Below are 19,474 nucleotides of genomic sequence, written 5' to 3'. Positions count from 1 at the left end.
AGGAGTAAACCCCTGTAGCACCTTTTCCTCCAGAAGTTGATAGTTCAAGCAAGAGCAAGCTCACAGGGAGACCAACCCTACCCCAATGACAGAATCAACAATGTGTACCTCCAACGGTCACCGGGCTTTAGTACATATAAATTACACCTCATCACAATAGCAACAAGATAAAACACCTAGGAATAAATTTAACAAGAAACGTGTCAGACCTCTATAAGGAAGTCTTTCTACAGGACATAAAAGATGAACTAAACAAACAAATTTATACCATATTCTTGAGTAGGAATATTTTAATGTTATAAAGATATTAATGATCATTAAGAAAATGTGTTTTACACAACCCAATAAAAACACTGATAGTGCCAGCTGTTTCTTAAATTTATATAGAAAAATAAGCAAAAACAAAACCAAAACAACACCCCGATACAAACAAATCCAAGCAATTATATATTATGAAAATATATAATCAGAAGATCTGAAAGCAGGTACCGAGATACATGTACACCAAAAGATACGTATGAACACTCAGACCCGTGTTCACAGGAGCATTATTCACACACACGAGCCCAAAAGATGGCAACACCCGAATGTCCGTCAGCAGATGAATGGATGAACACAATGTGGAATACACATATAAGGGAATATTATTCTGCCTTAAAAAGGAGTTAATTTTTGATAATGCTCTAACATATGATGAACTTCGAAGATACCATGCTAAGTACAATAAACCCAGACACAAGAGGGCAGATGTGATTGCACTTAATGAGGTATCGAGAACAGCAAGTTCACAGGACAGAAAGCAGAAGGGGGGTCACCAGAGGCAGGAAGAAGGGAGGAATAGAGAGCTATTGTTTAATGGGTACAGAGCTTCATTTGGGGTGAAAAAGTTCTGAAAGTAGACAGAGGTGATGGATGCATGACACTATGAATGTACTTAATGCTACTGAATTATATACTTAAAAATGGTTAAAATAGCAAAAGGTATGTTATGTATATTTTGCCACAATAAAACCTAAAATAAAGAAAAGTAACTGAAGTGCTGGGGAGTATGGGGGTTGGGGGAGTTACAAAACCTGTAGTCAAAAGACTGAAGTTTAATGTTTTCTACCTTTATCTTGCATCTACCTACCACTTCAGCATTTTATTCAAAAAATAATAATAATAATAATAAGGGAGAAATGTGGGATTCACATATAAATCAAGTATAAAAATCAAATGAATAATCATAATTGATCTGATTGTTTATAGTTCATGATGCGTGATCAAAACCAAAAGTTTCTGTGATGACTGCCCTTGTACTGTTCACCATGTAAGAACTTGTTCACTGTGTAAGAACTTGTTCGTTATGCTTCAGAAGACTGGAGACTGTTGAGAATTAGGCTTGGGGTTGATTAATGATTGTGCATTGAGTCCCCTATACAGAATTTTATTGTTGTTAACAACCATATGATCAATAAATATGAGAGATGCCCTCTCAAAAAAAAAAAAAAAAGACTGAAGTTTACTGTATTCCTTTTAGAGATGAAGAGAGGGCAGAGGGGAGGTGGCCTGATCAGTATCATACAAACACCCACATTCCCTAGTCTTCAGTTTAAGGTTATCTCTCACCAGTAATGTGATTTCTGTTAGTTTTAAAAGTTTGGTGTGAATAAAATTATTTTTAAAAATTCCTGTGTATTCTCAAAAGCATTTTCATTTCAACTCCAGTTTTTAAAAAATACACATAACTTTGAGCAAGAAAAGAAAAGATAGGATGTTTGATAGGGTAGTGAGAAAAATCAGGAGCCTGGATCAGCAGTTAACCAAACAGTGCGAACACTAGGTCAGGCAGTCAAGAGAAATGAGACACCTGAACGTGTTTAAGCATGTAGCCACCATCAGCTACACACTTCCTGCACTAGGAACTTTACGTATGTCATATCATCTCTAATCCTTTAATAACTTGCAAGGTTAAGAATCATTTGCCCTATCAGGAGAAACTGAAAAGACTTTGAAATGAACATAAAAAGTACTGGTATCCTTGTAAAGTGAGCCTTTTGATTGTCTTGGAGCTATTTTGACTCTGTAAATTGTAGAAAACCAAGAGTGATGCAAAAAAAATGCAAAAGGATTTGGCCTGGTGTAATGCAACGATTATTGCCCTGTGGATATTGAGTCTTGCAACATTTGCTAATTCATTTCAGCATGCCTGATGGCCTTATATAATGCTGCGTTCTTAGAATTGTCCTTTGAATTGTTTGTAACATCTTACTGGTTCTCTTATTAGTTAATGTTATATAAAATTTCTGACATATTTCCGTTTCATGTTTGTATGAGTAATGATTTTACTTTTTTATCCCCTAATCATCATTGAATAGCCCGTTTCACAGACAAGGAAACTGGAACTTCAGAGGTTTTGAGATATGACGGAGATACATTGCCTTCTGCATCCAAAGCCTTTGCTCTGAACACCCCACACCACCTTGACCTTGCGCCAGTTCTCTTTGAAGTCCCTTGGACATGATGGTGGAACAGGGAGGAAAGCATATCTGAAGGACAGCATACAGAGTACTCAGACCAGCCTCTCCTTCACCTCCTCTAAGGTACTACTTGAAAACCATTTGCCCAAGGCAAGAGTGGAGACACTGAACACTTTAGGAACTCATAAGCTCTCACCCACCTCCAACGAAAGAGTTCATTTAGTACACACATATACACAAAAAGTGGCAGTTTGCTCAAATTCCCACCAACAGAAAGGACTGGGAGGGCAACTCTCCCTTACTGCATTATCCTCTTTCCCTGAGGTGTCATCACAGAAGGACTGAAAAGAAAACAAAAGAAAAAGGTTCTCTAAGGGCACAGCAGGAAGGAAGCAAAGGAAAAGCAGACCTGGGGATGGGGTCCTAATTTATTCAAAGAGTGAATGATCCACACACAAAAAAAACCACAGGACTGACCTCCAAATAAAGCAGAAGTTCCTGTAGGAATGAGTACTTACCTATTTGGTTAAGTGTGAAAGACAGATGTAAGACCAAAGGACAAGAATGTGCCACAACCCACTCTTTAGTCAATGAAAATCTGCTAAAAAGAAATCTAAAAATAATCACTTGCTCTGGCAAAAAAGGAGAAAAGCTTTGAAATTCAAATCAGTTTCAAAAGAGATGTGGAAATGATAATGCCAAGATCACACTCACTCTGGGTCAGAGACTGAACTTAACACTTTAAAAGCACTATTCATTTAACCTTTCTCCAACTCTATGAAGTATGTATTACTAGCATCCTTGTCTTAATAGAGGAAAAAACTGAGGCTTTGAAGTAAGTAACTTGCCCAATGAAGATGGCTGCTATTAAGTAGTCAAAAAAACTAAAGAAAATCTTGGGACTATAGTGGAACACCATTTCCCAACACTACGGATGGCCGGGGGGTATGAGTGGGAAATACGGATCATGATGACTGAGTCGAAAAGTGATTTACAGCCTAACTATAAATGTGAAAAATTCTTAGGAGTACCTTAATCACTGTATCTCATTTATAGTTTCATTTTTATATTATGCACAGAATTGATATGCCGAATTTATGTGTAAGTATCAAGGAGCTCTTCCATTAAGTAAAATAAAAATTCTGCGTTTAAAGAGCATTCTGAAGAAGCTGCCCTTGAACCTTTGGTAACCACGAATCTAAAGCCTGCAATGGCAAAAATACCTATCTATCAATAATCACCCTAAATGTAACAAGAGACAAAGAAGGACATTACATAAAGATAAACAGGTCAGTCCAACAAGAGGATATAACCATTATAAATATCTATGCACCCAATATAGGAGCACCTCCATATGTGAAACAAATACTACCAGAATTAAAGGGGGAAATACAATACAATGAATTCATTTTAGGAGACTTCAACACACCTTCACTCCAAATGACAGATCAACCAGACAGAAAAAAAGTAAGGAGACAAAGGCAGGAGATGCAATACTTGTATAATGAACAACACAGTATAACAGATGGACCAAAGAGACATCTACAGAACACTCCACCCAAAAGCAGTTAGATACACATTCCTCTCAAGTGCACATGGAACATTTTCCAGAACACATCATATACTAGGCCACAAAAAGAGTCTCTGTAAATTGAGAAGGATAGAAATTGTACCAACCAGCTTCTCCAAAGGTATAAGACAAGAACTAAATTATGCAAAGAAGCCCACAAACATATGGAGGCATAACAACATCTTAATAATCAAGGGATCAATGACCAAATAAAAAGAGATCAAGCAATATATGGACACAAATGAAAACAACTCAACAGCACAAAATATGTGGGATGCAGCAAACACTGTCCTAAGAGGGAAGTATACTGCAATACAGGTCTACCTCAGGAAAGAAGATCAACCCCAAATGAACAGTCTAAAATCACAATTAATGAAACTAGAAAAAGAACAAGTAACGCCCAGTCAGTAGAAAAAGGGACATAACAAAGATAAGAGCAGAGTAAATAAAATCAAGAATAAAACAATAGAAAGAATCAATGAAACCAAGAGCTGGTTCTTCAAGAAAATATACAGACAAATCCCTAGCCACACTTGTCAAGGAAAAAAAAAGACCCTACACACATAAACAGAATCAGAAATGAGAAAGAAAAAAATCACTAAGGACACCACCAAAATACAAGGAATTACTAGAGAATACTATGAAAAATTATATACTAACAAGTAGATAACCTAGAAGAAATGAACAACTTTCTAGAAAAACACACCTTCCAAGACTGACCCAGGAAGAAACACAAAATCTGAACAAACAACTACCAGCAATGAAACTGAATTTTCATTTATAAGAACAAAATCCCTGGACCAGGTGGTTTCACCGCTAAATTTTTTTTTTTTTTCCCGAAGGTATTCACAAAGCCTGGAAGCTCTTGCTCATGTCCATGTCCTACTTTTTTTTTTTTTGGTATCATTAATCTACAATTACATGAGCAACATTATGTGTACTAGACTCCCCCCATCACCAAATCCCCAACATAAACCCCATTACAGTCACTGTCCATCAGCGTAGTAAGATGCTGTAGAATCACTACTTGTCTTCTGTGTTGCACAGCCCTCCCCGTGCCCTCCCCCCATTATACATGCTAATCATAATGCCCCATTTCTACCCCCCTTTATCCATCCCTTCCCATCCATCCTCCCCAGTCCCTTTCCCATTGATAACTGTTAGTCCATTCTTGGGTTCTGTGAGTCTGCTGCTGTTTTGTCCCTTCAGTTTTTTTTTTGTTCTTATACTCCACAGATGAGTGAAATCATTTTGTACATGTCTTTCTTTGCCTGGCTTATTTCACTGAGCATAATACCTTCTACTCCACCCATGTTGTTGCATATGGTAGGATTTGTTTTCTTCTTATGGCTGAATATTCCATTGTGTATATGTACCACATCTTCTTTATCCATTCATTTACTAATGTATACTTAGGTTGCTTCCATTTCTTGGCTATTGTAAACAGTGCTGTGATAAACATAGGGATGCATATGTCTTTTTCAAACTGGGCGACTGCATTCTTAGGGTAAATTCCTAGAGGTGGAATTCCTGGGGAAAATGGCCTTTCTGTTTTGAGCTTTTTGAGGAATCTCCATACTGCTTTCCACAATGGTTGAACTAATATACATTCCCACCAGCAGTGTAGGAGGGTTCCCCTTTCTCCGCAACCTCACCAACATTTGTTGTTGTTTGTCATTTGGAATGTGGCGATCCTTACTGGTGTGAGGTGATATCTCATTGTGGTTTTAATTTGCATTTTTCTGATGACTAGCAATGTGAAGCATCTTTTCATGTGTCTGTTGGCCACCTGAATTTCTTCTTTGGAGAACTGTCTGTTCAGCTCCTCTGCCCCATTTTAATTGGATTATTTGCTTTTTGTTTGTTGAGGTGTGTGAGCTCTTTATATATTTTGGACGTCAACCCTTTATCGGATCTGTCATTTATGAATATGTTCTCCCATACTGTAGGATGCCTTTTTGTTCTATTGATGGTGTCCTTTGCTGTACAGAAGCTTTTCAGCTTGATATAGTCCCACTTGTTCATTTTTGCTTTTGTTTCCCGTGCCCAGGGAGATATGTTCATGAAGAAGTCATTCATGTTTATGTCCAAGAGATTTTTACCTATGTTTTTTTCAAAGAGTTTTATGATTTCATGACTTGCATTCAGGTCTTTGATCCATTTTGAATTTACTTTTGTTTATGGGGTTAGACAGTGATCCAGTCTCATTCTCTTAAATGTAGCTGTCCAGCTTTGCAAACACCGGCTGTTGAAGAGGCTGTAATGTCCCCACTGTATGCCCATCGCTCCTTTATCATATATTAATTGACCATATATGTTTGGGTTAATATCTGGACTCTCTATTCTGTTCCAGTGGTCTGTGGGTCTGTTCTTGTGCCAGTACCAAATTGTCTTGATTACTGTGGCTTTGTAGTAGAGCTTAAGTTGGGAAGTGAGATGCCCCCTGCTTTATTCTTCCTTCTCAGGACTGCTTTGGCTATTTGGAGTCTTTTGTGGTTCCACATGAATTTTAGAACTATTTGTTCTAGTTTGTTGAAGAATGCTCTTGGTATTCTGCTAGGATTGCTTTAGGCAGGATGGCCATTTTGACAATATTAATTGTTTCTAGCCAAGAGCATGGAATGAGTTTCCATTTGTTAGTGTCCTCTTTAATTTCTCTTAGGAGTGTCTTGTAGTTTTCAGGGTATAGGTCTTTCACTTCCTCGGTTAGGTTTATTCCTAGGTATTTTACTCTTTTTGATGCAATTGTGAATGGAATTGTTTTCCTGATTTCTCTTTCTGCTAGTGTATAGGAAAGCCACAGATTTCTGTGTATTAATTTTGTATCCTGCAACTTTGCTGAATTCCGATATTAGTTCTAGTAGTTTTGGAGTGGAGTATTTAGGGTTTTTTATGTACAATATCATGTCATCTGCAAATAGTGACAGTTTGACTTCTTCTTTACCAATCTGGATTCCCTATATTTCTTTGTTTTGTCTGATTGCCATGGCTAGGACCTTCAGTACTATGTTGAATAACAGTGGGGAGAGAGGGCATCCCTGTCTTGTTCCCCATCTCAGAGGAAAAGCTTTCAGCTTCTCACTCTTAAGTATGATGTTGGCTGTGGGTTTATCATATACGGCCTTTATTATGTTGAGGTACTTGCCCTCTATACCCATTTTGTTGAGAGTTTTTATCATGAATGGATGTTGAATTTTGTCAAATGCTTTTTCAGCATCTATGGAGATGATCATGTGGTTCTTGTCCTTCCTTTTGTTGATGTCGTGGATGATGTTGATGGATTTTCGAATGTTGTACATCCTTGCATCCCTGAGATGAATCCCACTTGGTCATGGTATATGATCCTCTTGATGTATTTTTGAATTATTTGTTAATATTTTGTTAAGTATTTTTACATCTATGCTCATCAGGGATATTGGTCTGTAATTTTCTTTTTTGGTGGGTTCTTTGCCTGGTATTGGTATTAGAGTGATGCTGGCTCCATAGAATGAGTTTGGAAGTATTCTCTCCTCTTCTATTTTTTGGAAAACTTTAAGGAGAATGGGTATTATATCTTCTCTGTATGTCTGATAAAATTCCGTGGTAAATCCATCTGGCCCAGGGGTTTTGCTCTTGGGTAGTTTTTTGATTACCAATTCAATTTCGTTGCTGGTAATTGGTCTGTTTAGATTTTGTGTTTCTTCCTTGGTCAGTACTGGAAGGTTGTATTTTTCTAGGAAGTTGTCCATTTCTTCTAGGTTTTCCAGCTTGTTAGCATATAGGTGTTCATAGTATTCTCTAAAAATTCTTCTTATTTATGTGGGGTCCATTGTGATTTTTCCTTTCTTGTTTCTGATTCTGATGTGTGTATATTCTCTTTTTCTCTTAATAAGTCTGGCTTGGGGCTTATCTATTTTGTTTTTTTTCTCAAAGAACCAGCTCATGGTTTCATTGATTTTTTTCTATTGTTTCATTCTTCTCAATTTTATTTATTTCTTCTCTGATCTTTATTATGTTCCACCTTCTGCTGACTTTGGGCCTCATTTATACTTCTTTTTCCAATTTCAATAATTGTGACATTATACTATTCATTTGGGATTGTTCTTCCTTCTTTAAATAAGCCTGATTGCTATATACTTTCCTCTTAGAACTGCCTTTGCTGTATCCCACAGAAGTTGGGGCTTTGTGCTGTTGTTGTCATTTGTTTCCATATATTGCCTTATCTCTATTTTAATTTAGTCATTGATCCACTGATTATTAAGCAGCATGTAGTTAAGCCTCCATGTGTTTGTGAGTCTTTTTGTTTTCTTTGTACAATTTATTTCTTGTTTTATACCTTTGTGGTCTGAGAAGTTGGTTGGTAGAATTTCAATCTTTTTGAATTTACTGAGGCTCTTTTTGTGGCCTAGTATGTGGTCTATTCTGTAAAATGATCCAGGTGCACTTGAGAAGAATGTGTATTCTGCTACTTTTTAGTGTAGAGTTCTGTAGATGTCTATAAGCTCCATCTGTTCTAGTGTGCTGTTCACTGCCTCTGTGTCCTTACTTATTTTCTGTCTGGTGGATGGATCTGTCTTTTGGAATGAGTGGTGTGCTGAAGTCTCCTAAAATGAATGCATTGCATTCTTTTTTTCCCCTTAATTGTTAGTATTTGTTTGACATATGTTGGTGCTCCTGTATTGGGTGCATATATATTTATAATGGTTATGTCCTCTTGTTGGACTGACCCCTTTATCATTATGTAATGTCCTTCTTTGTCTCTTGTTACTTTCTTTGTTTTGAAGTCTATTTTGTCTGATAGTGGTATTGCAACACCTGCTTTTTTCTCCCTATTGTTTGCATGAAATATTTTTTCCATCCCTTGACTTTTAGTCTGTGTATGTCTTTGGGTTTGAGGTGAGTCTCTAGTAAGCTGCATATAGATGGGTCTTGCTTTTTTATCCATTCTATTACTCTGTGTCTTTTTATTGGTATGTTCAGTCCATTTATATTTAGGGTGATTATTGAAAGATATGTACTTATTGCCATTGCAGGCATTAGATTGTGGTTACCAAAGGTTCAAGGTTAACTTCTTTAGTATCTTACTGCCTAACTTAACTCGCTTTTTGAGTTATTGTAAACATATCTCTCCCTTCTTATTCTTCCTCCTCCATTCTTTTATATGTTTTATTCTGTACTCTTCTGTGTTTCCTTTGATTGCTTTTGTGACTAGTTGATTTTATCTGTTGCCTGCAGTTACTATTTGGTTGGTCTCCTTTCTTTGCTGTGATTTTATTTTCTCCGGTGACATCTATTTAACCTTAGGTGTGCTTCCATCTAGAGCAGTCCCTTTAAAATATCCTGTAGAGGTGGTTTGTGGGAGGCAAATTCCCTCAACTTTTGCTTGTCTGGGAATTGTTTAATCCCTCCTTCATATTTAAATGATAATTGTGCTGGATACAGTATCCTTGGTTCAAGGCCCTTCTGTTTCATTGCATTAAATATATCATGCCATTCTCTTCTGGCCTGTACGGTTTCTGTTGAGAAGTCTGATGATAGCCTCATGGGTTTTCCTTTGCAGGTGAACTTTTTTTCCTCTCTCTGGCTGCCTTTAATACTCTGTTCTTGTCCTTGATCTTTGCCATTTTAATTATTATGTGTCTTGGTGTTGTCTTCCTTGGGTCCCTTGTGTACCAAGTTCTGTGGGCCTTCATGGTCTGAGAGACTATTTCCTACCCCAGTTTGGGGAAGTTTTCAGCAATTATTTCTTCAAAAACACCTTCTATCCCTTTTTGTCTCTTCTTCTTCTTCTGGTACCCCTATAATGCGAATATTGTTCCATTTGGATGGGTCACACAGTTCTCTTAACATTGTTTCATTCCTTGAGATCCTTTTCTCTCTTTCTGCCTCAGTTTCTCTGTTCCTGTTCTCTGATTTCTATTCCATTAACAGCCTCCTGCACCTAATCCAGTCTACTCTTAAGTCCTTCCAGAGATTGTTTTATTTATGTATTCTGCCTCCTAACTTGATCCTTTAGCTCTTGCATATTTCTTTGCAGGTCCATCACCATGGTTATGACCTTTATTTTGAATTCTTCTTCAGGAATATTGGTTAAATCTATCTCCCCTGGCTCCCTCGCAGGGGTTATCTCAGTAAGTGTGGACTGGATCAAATTCTTCTGCCTTTTCATGGCAATAGAGGTAGTCATAGGCAGTTGGTGCGTGTGTCCGTGGGGATAACAATGTCCCGCACACGCGGAGCAGCTTCTGGTTTTATTTCCTGAGCCGCCATGGGCAGGGAGCCGTCGGAGTAGCCCAGTGCCCTGCAGGGAGAGGCAGGCATGCTGGGTGTGCTCTCCTGCGGGAACGGCTACCTGCCGCGCCCTGTCCCAGCTTCCTCTGTCTGTGCTGGGCTGCTGCGCACTGGCGTCGCCTCTGAGTCTGGCTCAGGCGACTGCAGAGGAGGCTCTGGGAGGCTGCTATGGGCACGGCCGCTCTCAGGGTGCTCCCCTGCTATGGCGGCGCTGCGCCAGGGGGGAATGGACGGGAGGCTGTGTATCACCGTGAGGGGCTTCAGAGCTGCACTGTCGCCGAGGGGGTTAGGGCACCTGGAGTTCCCTGGGATTCCCAGCTGGTAGGCTGAGTGTGCCGGGACGCTGCTTTCCAGTTGTGAGGCCCCTGTCCCTTTAAGATTTTCAAAAAGCACTCGCTTTTCTTTTTTCCAGGGGTGCCGGCTGCAGGGACCCGCTTGCAGATTTTACTGTTCTGTTTCCCTAATATCCAGCACACCATGCAATGTGTGTCTGCGCTCCCGGTGCGGATGCCTAGGGCTGGTTATTTAGCAGTCCTGGCCTCCCTCTCCCTCCCCGCTCCAACTCCTCTCCTCCTGCCAGTGCGCTGGGGGTGGGGGGGCGCGCTCAGGTCCCACCGGGCCGCGGCTTGTATCTTACCCCCTTTGTGAGGTGCTGAGTTCTCGCAGATGTAGATGTAGCCAGGCTGTTGTAGTGTATCTTCTGGTCTCTCCTGTAGGATTAGTTGTATTCGTTGTATTTTCAAAAATATATATAGTTTTCGGAGATTTCCGCTGCCCTACTCATGCCGCCATCTTGGCTGCTACTGTGGTTCCACCACAGAATTTTATCAAGCATTTAGAGAAGATCTAATACCCATACTCCTTAAAGTTTTCCAAAAATTAGAAGAGGAAGAATACTTTCAAACTCATTCTATGAGGTCAGCATTACCCTAATACCAAAAACAAACAAAGACACCCCAAAAAAGAAAGAAAATTACAGACCAATATCCCTGATGAACACAGATGCAAAAATACTCAACAAAATATTAGCAAACTGAATTCAAAAATACATCAAAAAGATCATCCATCATGATCAGTTACGATTTCTTCCAGGGATGCAAGAATGGTACAATATTTGAAATCCATCAATATCATATACATCAACAAAAAGGACAAAAACCATATGATCATATCCACAGATGCTGAAAAAGCATTCAACAAAATTCAACATCCATTTATGGTAAAAACTCTCAAGAAAATGGGTATAGAGGGCAAGTACCCCAACATAATAAAGGCCATATACAACAAACCAAACAACATCATACTTAACAGCGAAAAGCTGAAAGCTTTTCCTTTAATATTGGAAACAAGACAAGGAAGCCCACTCTCCCCACTTTTTTTCAACATAGTACTGGAGGTCCTAGCATGGCAATCAGACAACACAAAGAAATACAGGGAATGCAGATTGGTATTCAAATCACAGATTTGATGTAGCCTGGCTGTTGGGAGTCCAAAAGAAGTTAAACTGTCACTGTTTGCAGATGACATGATATTGTACATAAAAATCCCTAAAGACTCCACTCCAAAACTACTAGAACTAATAACTCAATTCAGTAAAGTTGCTGGATACAAAACTGATGCCCAGAAATCTGTGGCATTCCTATATAGTAACGATGAACTAGCAGAAAGTCAGGAAAACAATTCCATTCAAAATTGCATCAAAAAGAATAAAATGCCTAGGAATAAACCTAACCATGGAAGTGAAAGACCTATTCCCTGAAAACTACAAGACACTCTTAAGAGAAATTAAAGAGGACACTAACAAATGGAAACTCATCCCATGCTCTTGGCTAGGAAGAATTAATATTGTCAAAATGGCCATCCTGCCTAAAGCAATCCACAGATTCAATGCAATCTCTATCAAAATACCAACGGCATTCTTCAATAAACTAGAACAAATAGTTCAAAAATTCATATGGAACCACAAGACCCCAAAGAGCAAAAGCAATCCTGAGAAGGAAGAATAAAGCAGGGGGCATCTCGCTTCTCAACTTCAAGCTGTACTACAAAGCCACAGTAATCAAGACAATTTGGTACCGGCACAAGAACAGATCCACAGACCAATGGAACAGAATAGAGAGCCCACATATAAACCCAAGCATATATGGCCAATTAATATACGATAAAGGAGCCATGGATATACAGTGGGAAAATGACAGCCTCTTCAACAGCTGGTGTTGGCAAAACTGGACAGCTACATGCAAGAGAATGAAACTGGATCATTGTCTAACTCCAAACACAACACCAAAGTAAACTTGAAATGGATCAAAGGCCTGAATGTAAGTCATGAAACCATAAAACTCTTAGAAGAAAACAGGCAAAAGTCTCTTGAATATAAACATGAGCAACTTTTTCCTGAACACACCTCCTCAGGCAAGAGAAACAAAAGCAAAAATGAACAAATGGCACTACATCAAATTAGGAAGCTTCTGTACAGCAAAGGACACCATCAGTAGAACGAAAAGGCATCCTACAGTATGGGAGAATATATTTGTAATCAACATATCTGACAAGGGGTGAACATCCAAAATATACAAAGAACTCACATATCTCCACACCCAGAAGCAAATAAGCTGATTAAAATATGGGTGGAGGATATGAACAGACACTTCTCCAAAGAAGAAATTCAGATGGCCAACAGACACATGAAATGATGCTCCACATCACTAATTGTCAGGGAAATGCAAATTAAAACAATGAGGTATCACCTCATACCGGTTAGGGCGGCCAACATCCAAAAGACAAGGAACAACAAATGCTGGCGAGGATGTGGAGAAAGGGGAACCCTCCTACACTGTTGGTGGGAATGTAATTTGTTCAGCCATTATGGAAAGGAATATCAAGGTTCCTCAAAAAACCAAAATAGAAATACCATTTAACCCAGGAATTGCACTCCTAGGAATTTACCCAAAGGAAACAAGATCTCAGATTCAAAGAGACATACAGACCCCTATGTTTATCGCAGCATAACTTATAATAGCCAAGATATGGAAGCAACCAAAGTGTCCATCAGTAGATGAATGGATACAGATGTGGTACATATACACAATGGAGTATTATTCAGCCACTAAAAGAAAACGAATCCTACCATTTGCAACACCATGGGTGGAGCTAGAGGGCATTATGCTCAGTGAAATAAGCCAGGCAGATAAAAACAAGTATCAAATGATATCACTCATTTGTGGAGCATAACAATGAAGCAAAACTGAAGGAACAAAACAGCATCAGACTCACAGACTTCAAGAAGGCACTAGAGGTTACCAAGGGGAAGGGGGTCCAGAAGAGGGGTGGAAAAGGAAGGAGAAGGGGATTAAGGGGCATTATATTAGCACACAAAATGTAGTGGGGTCACGGAAAAAGCAGTGTAACTGTAGTGACTCTACAGCGTCTTACTACAGTGATGGACAGTGACTGCAATGGGGCTGGGGTGGGGAATTGATAATATGTGCGAATGTACTGACCACAAAGTTGCTCATGTGAAACCTTTATAAGATTGTATATCAGTGTTACCTTAATAAAAAGAAATACAATAAAAAAAGCATTCTGTCAATTTATATGCCAATAAAGTAAGTTTTATACTTAAAAAATCACTGTGTCAATTTAATTGGCAGTATTTCTTCTTTCCCATAACAAAACTATGCCAAATCTTACTACAATCATTTATATGTAAGACTCAATGCAATATAGTAATATAGGCACATGGTAGAACAAAGATCAACTATATATATTACAAATTAAGCCTGCCTCCCACCTGTCTCCACAACTTCTCTCTCCAGAAATTATCATTTGTGTTTTAAAAATCTTTCAGGTATTTTATTTATATATATTACATATATTCTAGCAAAACTGTACTTACATAGAATATCTAATACGTAGGTATCTAATACATAAATCTGCCCCTCCTTTTCTTGACACAATATTATGTAATCTCTTATATACTATAATACTCTTCTGCTTTTTCCTCTTAACAGTGTATCCTAGAAATTATTCTATCACAGTAAATGCTCATCTTCCTTGGTCTTTGAAACAAGGGCATATTTGAGTAACTGCACTTTAAATGGTACTAAAGTTCCTAATTCTTAAGCCTAAGAATGACAACTATATTGGATCAAAACTATGTAAAAGAATGTCTCCCACTCATTTCAACTTACACTTCTATTATATATTATATGTGACATCTAAGTGTTTTCCAGGGCATTACCACGCACCAATCTGTTCTCATGGAAAACCTGTGAAATGGGATAGGAACATTTTATAGGCAAGAAAAGCAAGTATGAGTGATCTGTACATTAGGTAAGAAATAATCCTCAACCTAAGAAAGTAAAGAATAAAGGATCTGGTCAACAAACCTCAAAGTCACTTTCCAGGTCTCACTGCTAAAACACCCAAATGCTTCTGAATAAGAATTCATGTTGCCAGAGGAAGAGACACACTGGTTCAACACAAATCTCCTTAAGTCATATCCAAATAGGAGAAAATAAACATTTTCAAAATCGCTATGAAATTAGCTTTTAATCTCTCACAATAGGAAGTAGGAAACAGTTGTACAAGACAGGAACAAGTGCTTCTCAAGATCCTTATAGGGTACTTGTGCCCTTACTACAATTAGATCAGGGTGAGGAGTGTCTGAAGAAAAACTTTCTGCTAATTAATCTTCTAAAGAATTCTTTTCTACTGATTGTAGAGAATTAAGAGCTCAAGGAAAGCATGTGTGTTTTCAGATGCATTTTCCTAAACTCATCTTCCTACAGGATAACATTCACGATTATTGAACAGTTTGTGATGCATCACTGACATGGCCTTCTCTAGACATTTGCCAGGCCGTACAGCAACTGCTCAAAACAGGGACCATACTCACATCAGATACGGCAATGGATAGCACGTCAGCATTTGCGATGAGATGGTTCTTCACAAGTGTCCCCGTAGCTGAGTCCCAGAACTGCACCTTCCCAGCGGAGTCCACACTTATGACAGTGCCATCGGACAAGAAGGCCACGCCCCATATGATACACTTCCTCTTAGATACACCCATATATTGCCTATCCACGAGCATTTTATGAATAGTGCTCCCTGAAAAATAAGAAAAGCCCACGTTTGGATGGTACGTAGTTCTCCTTTAGTGCAAACCCTGACCGTGGTAGGCACCTGTTATGTTAGCTGCCTGCACACAGACCACAGATGACCGGTAAACAGTAGTGGTGGTGAACTCAGCCTTGGAACACCAAAATGGTTACCGGAAGATGAGGGGTGAGGGGCGGGGACAGAAATTTTTGGAGGGGAGGTGAAATGGAAAGGAAACATTTGAGGCTTCACTTAAAACTTGGCCAACTGCATACACACACTACACTCTACTCTCTTCCAAAACTCCACTGGGAAGGGAGAGAAGAGAGCAGTGACAAAACTGTGGGAATCAGAAGACAGATACGGAATGGTAACTGACTTAGCAGGGCCCTGAAACAAAGGCCCAATTCAGAAGTGGGGAAATCCAAAGGGCCATCTGATTTACACCAGGGAATCCTCAGAAGACTCAGGAACTGCTGACCCCAGATTATCTGGAAAAATATGTGAAAGTGGGGCTAAAAGAAGGGAGTGTTTGCAAGGTAACTTGAAGAAACTTTTAGACCCTCAGATACCTCTTCCCTAATAAGAGGCAGGCAACTCCCCCAAACTCCAGCTCAAAGAAGACTGGTGACTATTCTCTGAAGAGGGATACGAGGCACAATTGAGGGTGGCTGTATTATATGGAAAACAGATGAAGTGAAAATTTATTAACTGAATGCTGAAAATACAAGTTTTCTTCTCTTTAGAATGCTGTTTATTATCACCAGGCAGAGAATAAAAAACATTTCTGGGAAATATGACCAGCTCAAGAGAAAAGACGTAAAGAGCCTGTCTTAAGAGGTTCCCCAAACAGTCTGGCCTGATCATTCTTCAGTGAAGCCCAGGCGCAGGTACGTTCCGCTCACATGGCAATGAGAGCAATCACGAGACACGTGAGGAAAGCTTCATATGAAAGGCAGAGGCCAAACAAGACTACAGAAAAAAAGTAAACAACAAGGACAAAGCAGAGCTAGGGTGAAAAGCACTTGACAAATATTAACATGAATGGCCTGAAGAAGAGAAGAGTTAGTACAGGATGAAGCAAAATAGAATGCTATAGAAAAGAACATTCAGGAACCGAAAAAGAACTTTAGAAATGGGCAGAAATGGAAAACTCAATAAAAGGAATTAAAGTTAAAGATAACAAACTCTCCCAGGAAACAGGGTAAAAAGTCAGAGATGAAAAATAAGAGGGTGAAAAAAGGTAAGCAACTTAGAAGCACCAAATTCCAAATAATAAAATTTCAGAAAGAGGAAATGGAAACTCATTTACAAAATAATACAAAAATTTTTCCCAGAACTAAAAAACATGGGTTTCTCAAAGAACCTACCAACAGTCCGATACAACTGATGTTAACGGAACCACACACCAAGAAAAATATTATTAAATTTCAGTTCAGTAAGGATAAAGGGAAGATCCTAAAATCACCCAGAAAAACAAACAAACAAAACCTATACAAAGGCTTCACTCTCAAAATGGGATCAGAGCTCATGCAACGTGTAATACTAGAAGCTGGAAGACAGTGGAGACACGGCTTCAAAATTCTAAGGGAAAATAATTTCCAACCTAGAATTCTTTCTCATGAGCCTTTCCTTAGGATCCATCAAACAAAAGAAAAACCAGGAAGGTGTGAACATCATCCACCACATTAACAGAAAGAAGGACAAGAATCACATGATCCTCTCCATAGATACTGAAAAAGCATTCAACAAAATTTAACATCCATTCATGATAAAAACTCTCAACAAAATGGGTACAGAGGGCAAGTACCACAACATAATAAAGGCCATATATGACAAACCTACAGCCAACATCATACTTCCCCTCTAAGATCGGGAACAAGACAAGGATGCCCACTCTCCCCACTTTTCTTCAACATAGTACTGGAGGTCCTAGCCATGGCAATCAGACAACACAAAGAAATAAAAGGCATCCAGGTTGGTAAGGAAGAAGTTAAACTGCCACTGTTTGCAGATGACATGATATTGTACATAAAAAACACTAAAGACTCCACTCCAAAACTACTAGAACTAATAACTCAATTCAGTAAAGTTGCAGGATACAAAACTGATGCCCAGAAATCTGTGGCATTCCTATATAGTAACGATGAACTAGCAGAAAGTCAGGAAAACAATTCCATTCAAAATTGCATCAAAAAGAATAAAATGCCTAGGAATAAACCTAACCATGGAAGTGAAAGACCTACACCCTGAAAACTACAAGACACTCTTAAGAGAAATTAAAGAGGACACTAACAAATGGAAACTCATCCCATGCTCTTGGCTAGGAAGAATTAATATTGTCAAAATGGCCATCCTGCCTAAAGCAATCCACAGATTCAATGCAATCTCTATCAAAATACCAACGGCATTCTTCAATAAACTAGAACAAATAGTTCAAAAATTCATATGGAACCACAAGACCCCAAAGAGCAAAAGCAATCCTGAGAAGGAAGAATAAAGCAGGGGGCATCTCGCTTCTCAACTTCAAGCTGTACTACAAAGCCACAGTAATCAAGACAATTTGGTACCGGCACAAGAACAGATCCACAGACCAATGGAACAGAATAGAGAGCCCACATATAAACCCAAGCATATATGGCCAATTAATATACGATAAAGGAGCCATGGATATACAGTGGGAAAATGACAGCCTCTTCAACAGCTGGTGTTGGCAAAACTGGACAGCTACATGCAAGAGAATGAAACTGGATCATTGTCTAACTCCAAACACAACACCAAAGTAAACTTGAAATGGATCAAAGGCCTGAATGTAAGTCATGAAACCATAAAACTCTTAGAAGAAAACAGGCAAAAGTCTCTTGAATATAAACATGAGCAACTTTTTCCTGAACACACCTCCTCAGGCAAGAGAAACAAAAGCAAAAATGAACAAATGGCACTACATCAAATTAGGAAGCTTCTGTACAGCAAAGGACACCATCAGTAGAACGAAAAGGCATCCTACAGTATGGGAGAATATATTTGTAATCAACATATCTGACAAGGGGTGAACATCCAAAATATACAAAGAACTCACATATCTCCACACCCAGAAGCAAATAAGCTGATTAAAATATGGGTGGAGGATATGAACAGACACTTCTCCAAAGAAGAAATTCAGATGGCCAACAGACACATGAAATGATGCTCCACATCACTAATTGTCAGGGAAATGCAAATTAAAACAATGAGGTATCACCTCATACCGGTTAGGGCGGCCAACATCCAAAAGACAAGGAACAACAAATGCTGGCGAGGATGTGGAGAAAGGGGAACCCTCCTACACTGTTGGTGGGAATGTAATTTGTTCAGCCATTATGGAAAGGAATATCAAGGTTCCTCAAAAAACCAAAATAGAAATACCATTTAACCCAGGAATTGCACTCCTAGGAATTTACCCAAAGGAAACAAGATCTCAGATTCAAAGAGACATACAGACCCCTATGTTTATCGCAGCATAACTTATAATAGCCAAGATATGGAAGCAACCAGTGTCCATCAGTAGATGAATGGATACAGATGTGGTACATATACACAATGGAGTATTATTCAGCCACTAAAAGAAAACGAATCCTACCATTTGCAACACCATGGGTGGAGCTAGAGGGCATTATGCTCAGTGAAATAAGCCAGGCAGATAAAGACAAGTATCAAATGGTATCACTCATTTGTGGAGCATAACAATGAAGCAAAACTGAAGGAACAAAACAGCAGCAGACTCACAGACTCCAAAAAGGGACTAAGGGTTACCAAAGGGGAGGGGTGTGGGAGGACGGGTGGGTAGGGAGGGAGAAGGTGATTGGGGGGATATTATTATTAGTACACATTTTGTCAGGTGGGGGATGACAGGGAAGACAGTATAGCACAGAGAAGACAAGTAGTAACTCTGTGGCATCTTACTAGGCTGCTGAACAGTGACTGCAATGGAGTATGCGGGGGACTTGATAATATGGGTGAATTGTAGTGATCACAATGTTTTTCTTGTGAAACCTTAAGACTGTGTATCAATGATACCATCATAAAAAAATAAGAA

General features: G+C 39.0%; 1 protein-coding gene across 1 annotated transcript in view; it reads right to left on the bottom strand.

Annotated features, from left to right (window-relative positions):
- The window catches only part of UTP4 (UTP4 small subunit processome component), a 38,430-nt gene that overhangs the window by 11,686 nt on the left and 7,270 nt on the right, over positions 1–19,474 (bottom strand). Inside the window, exon 6 of the mRNA XM_073225532.1 lies at positions 15,197–15,408. Within this exon, the coding sequence (XP_073081633.1) occupies positions 15,197–15,408 (212 nt within the window). The remainder of the gene's footprint in view (positions 1–15,196; positions 15,409–19,474) is intronic.

Source organism: Manis javanica, chromosome 17, assembly GCF_040802235.1.
Source record: "Manis javanica isolate MJ-LG chromosome 17, MJ_LKY, whole genome shotgun sequence".
Classification (NCBI taxonomy): domain Eukaryota; kingdom Metazoa; phylum Chordata; class Mammalia; order Pholidota; family Manidae; genus Manis; species Manis javanica.
Note: the sequence above shows the minus strand (reverse complement) of the source record. Positions and strands in the feature narration are given on the sequence as shown.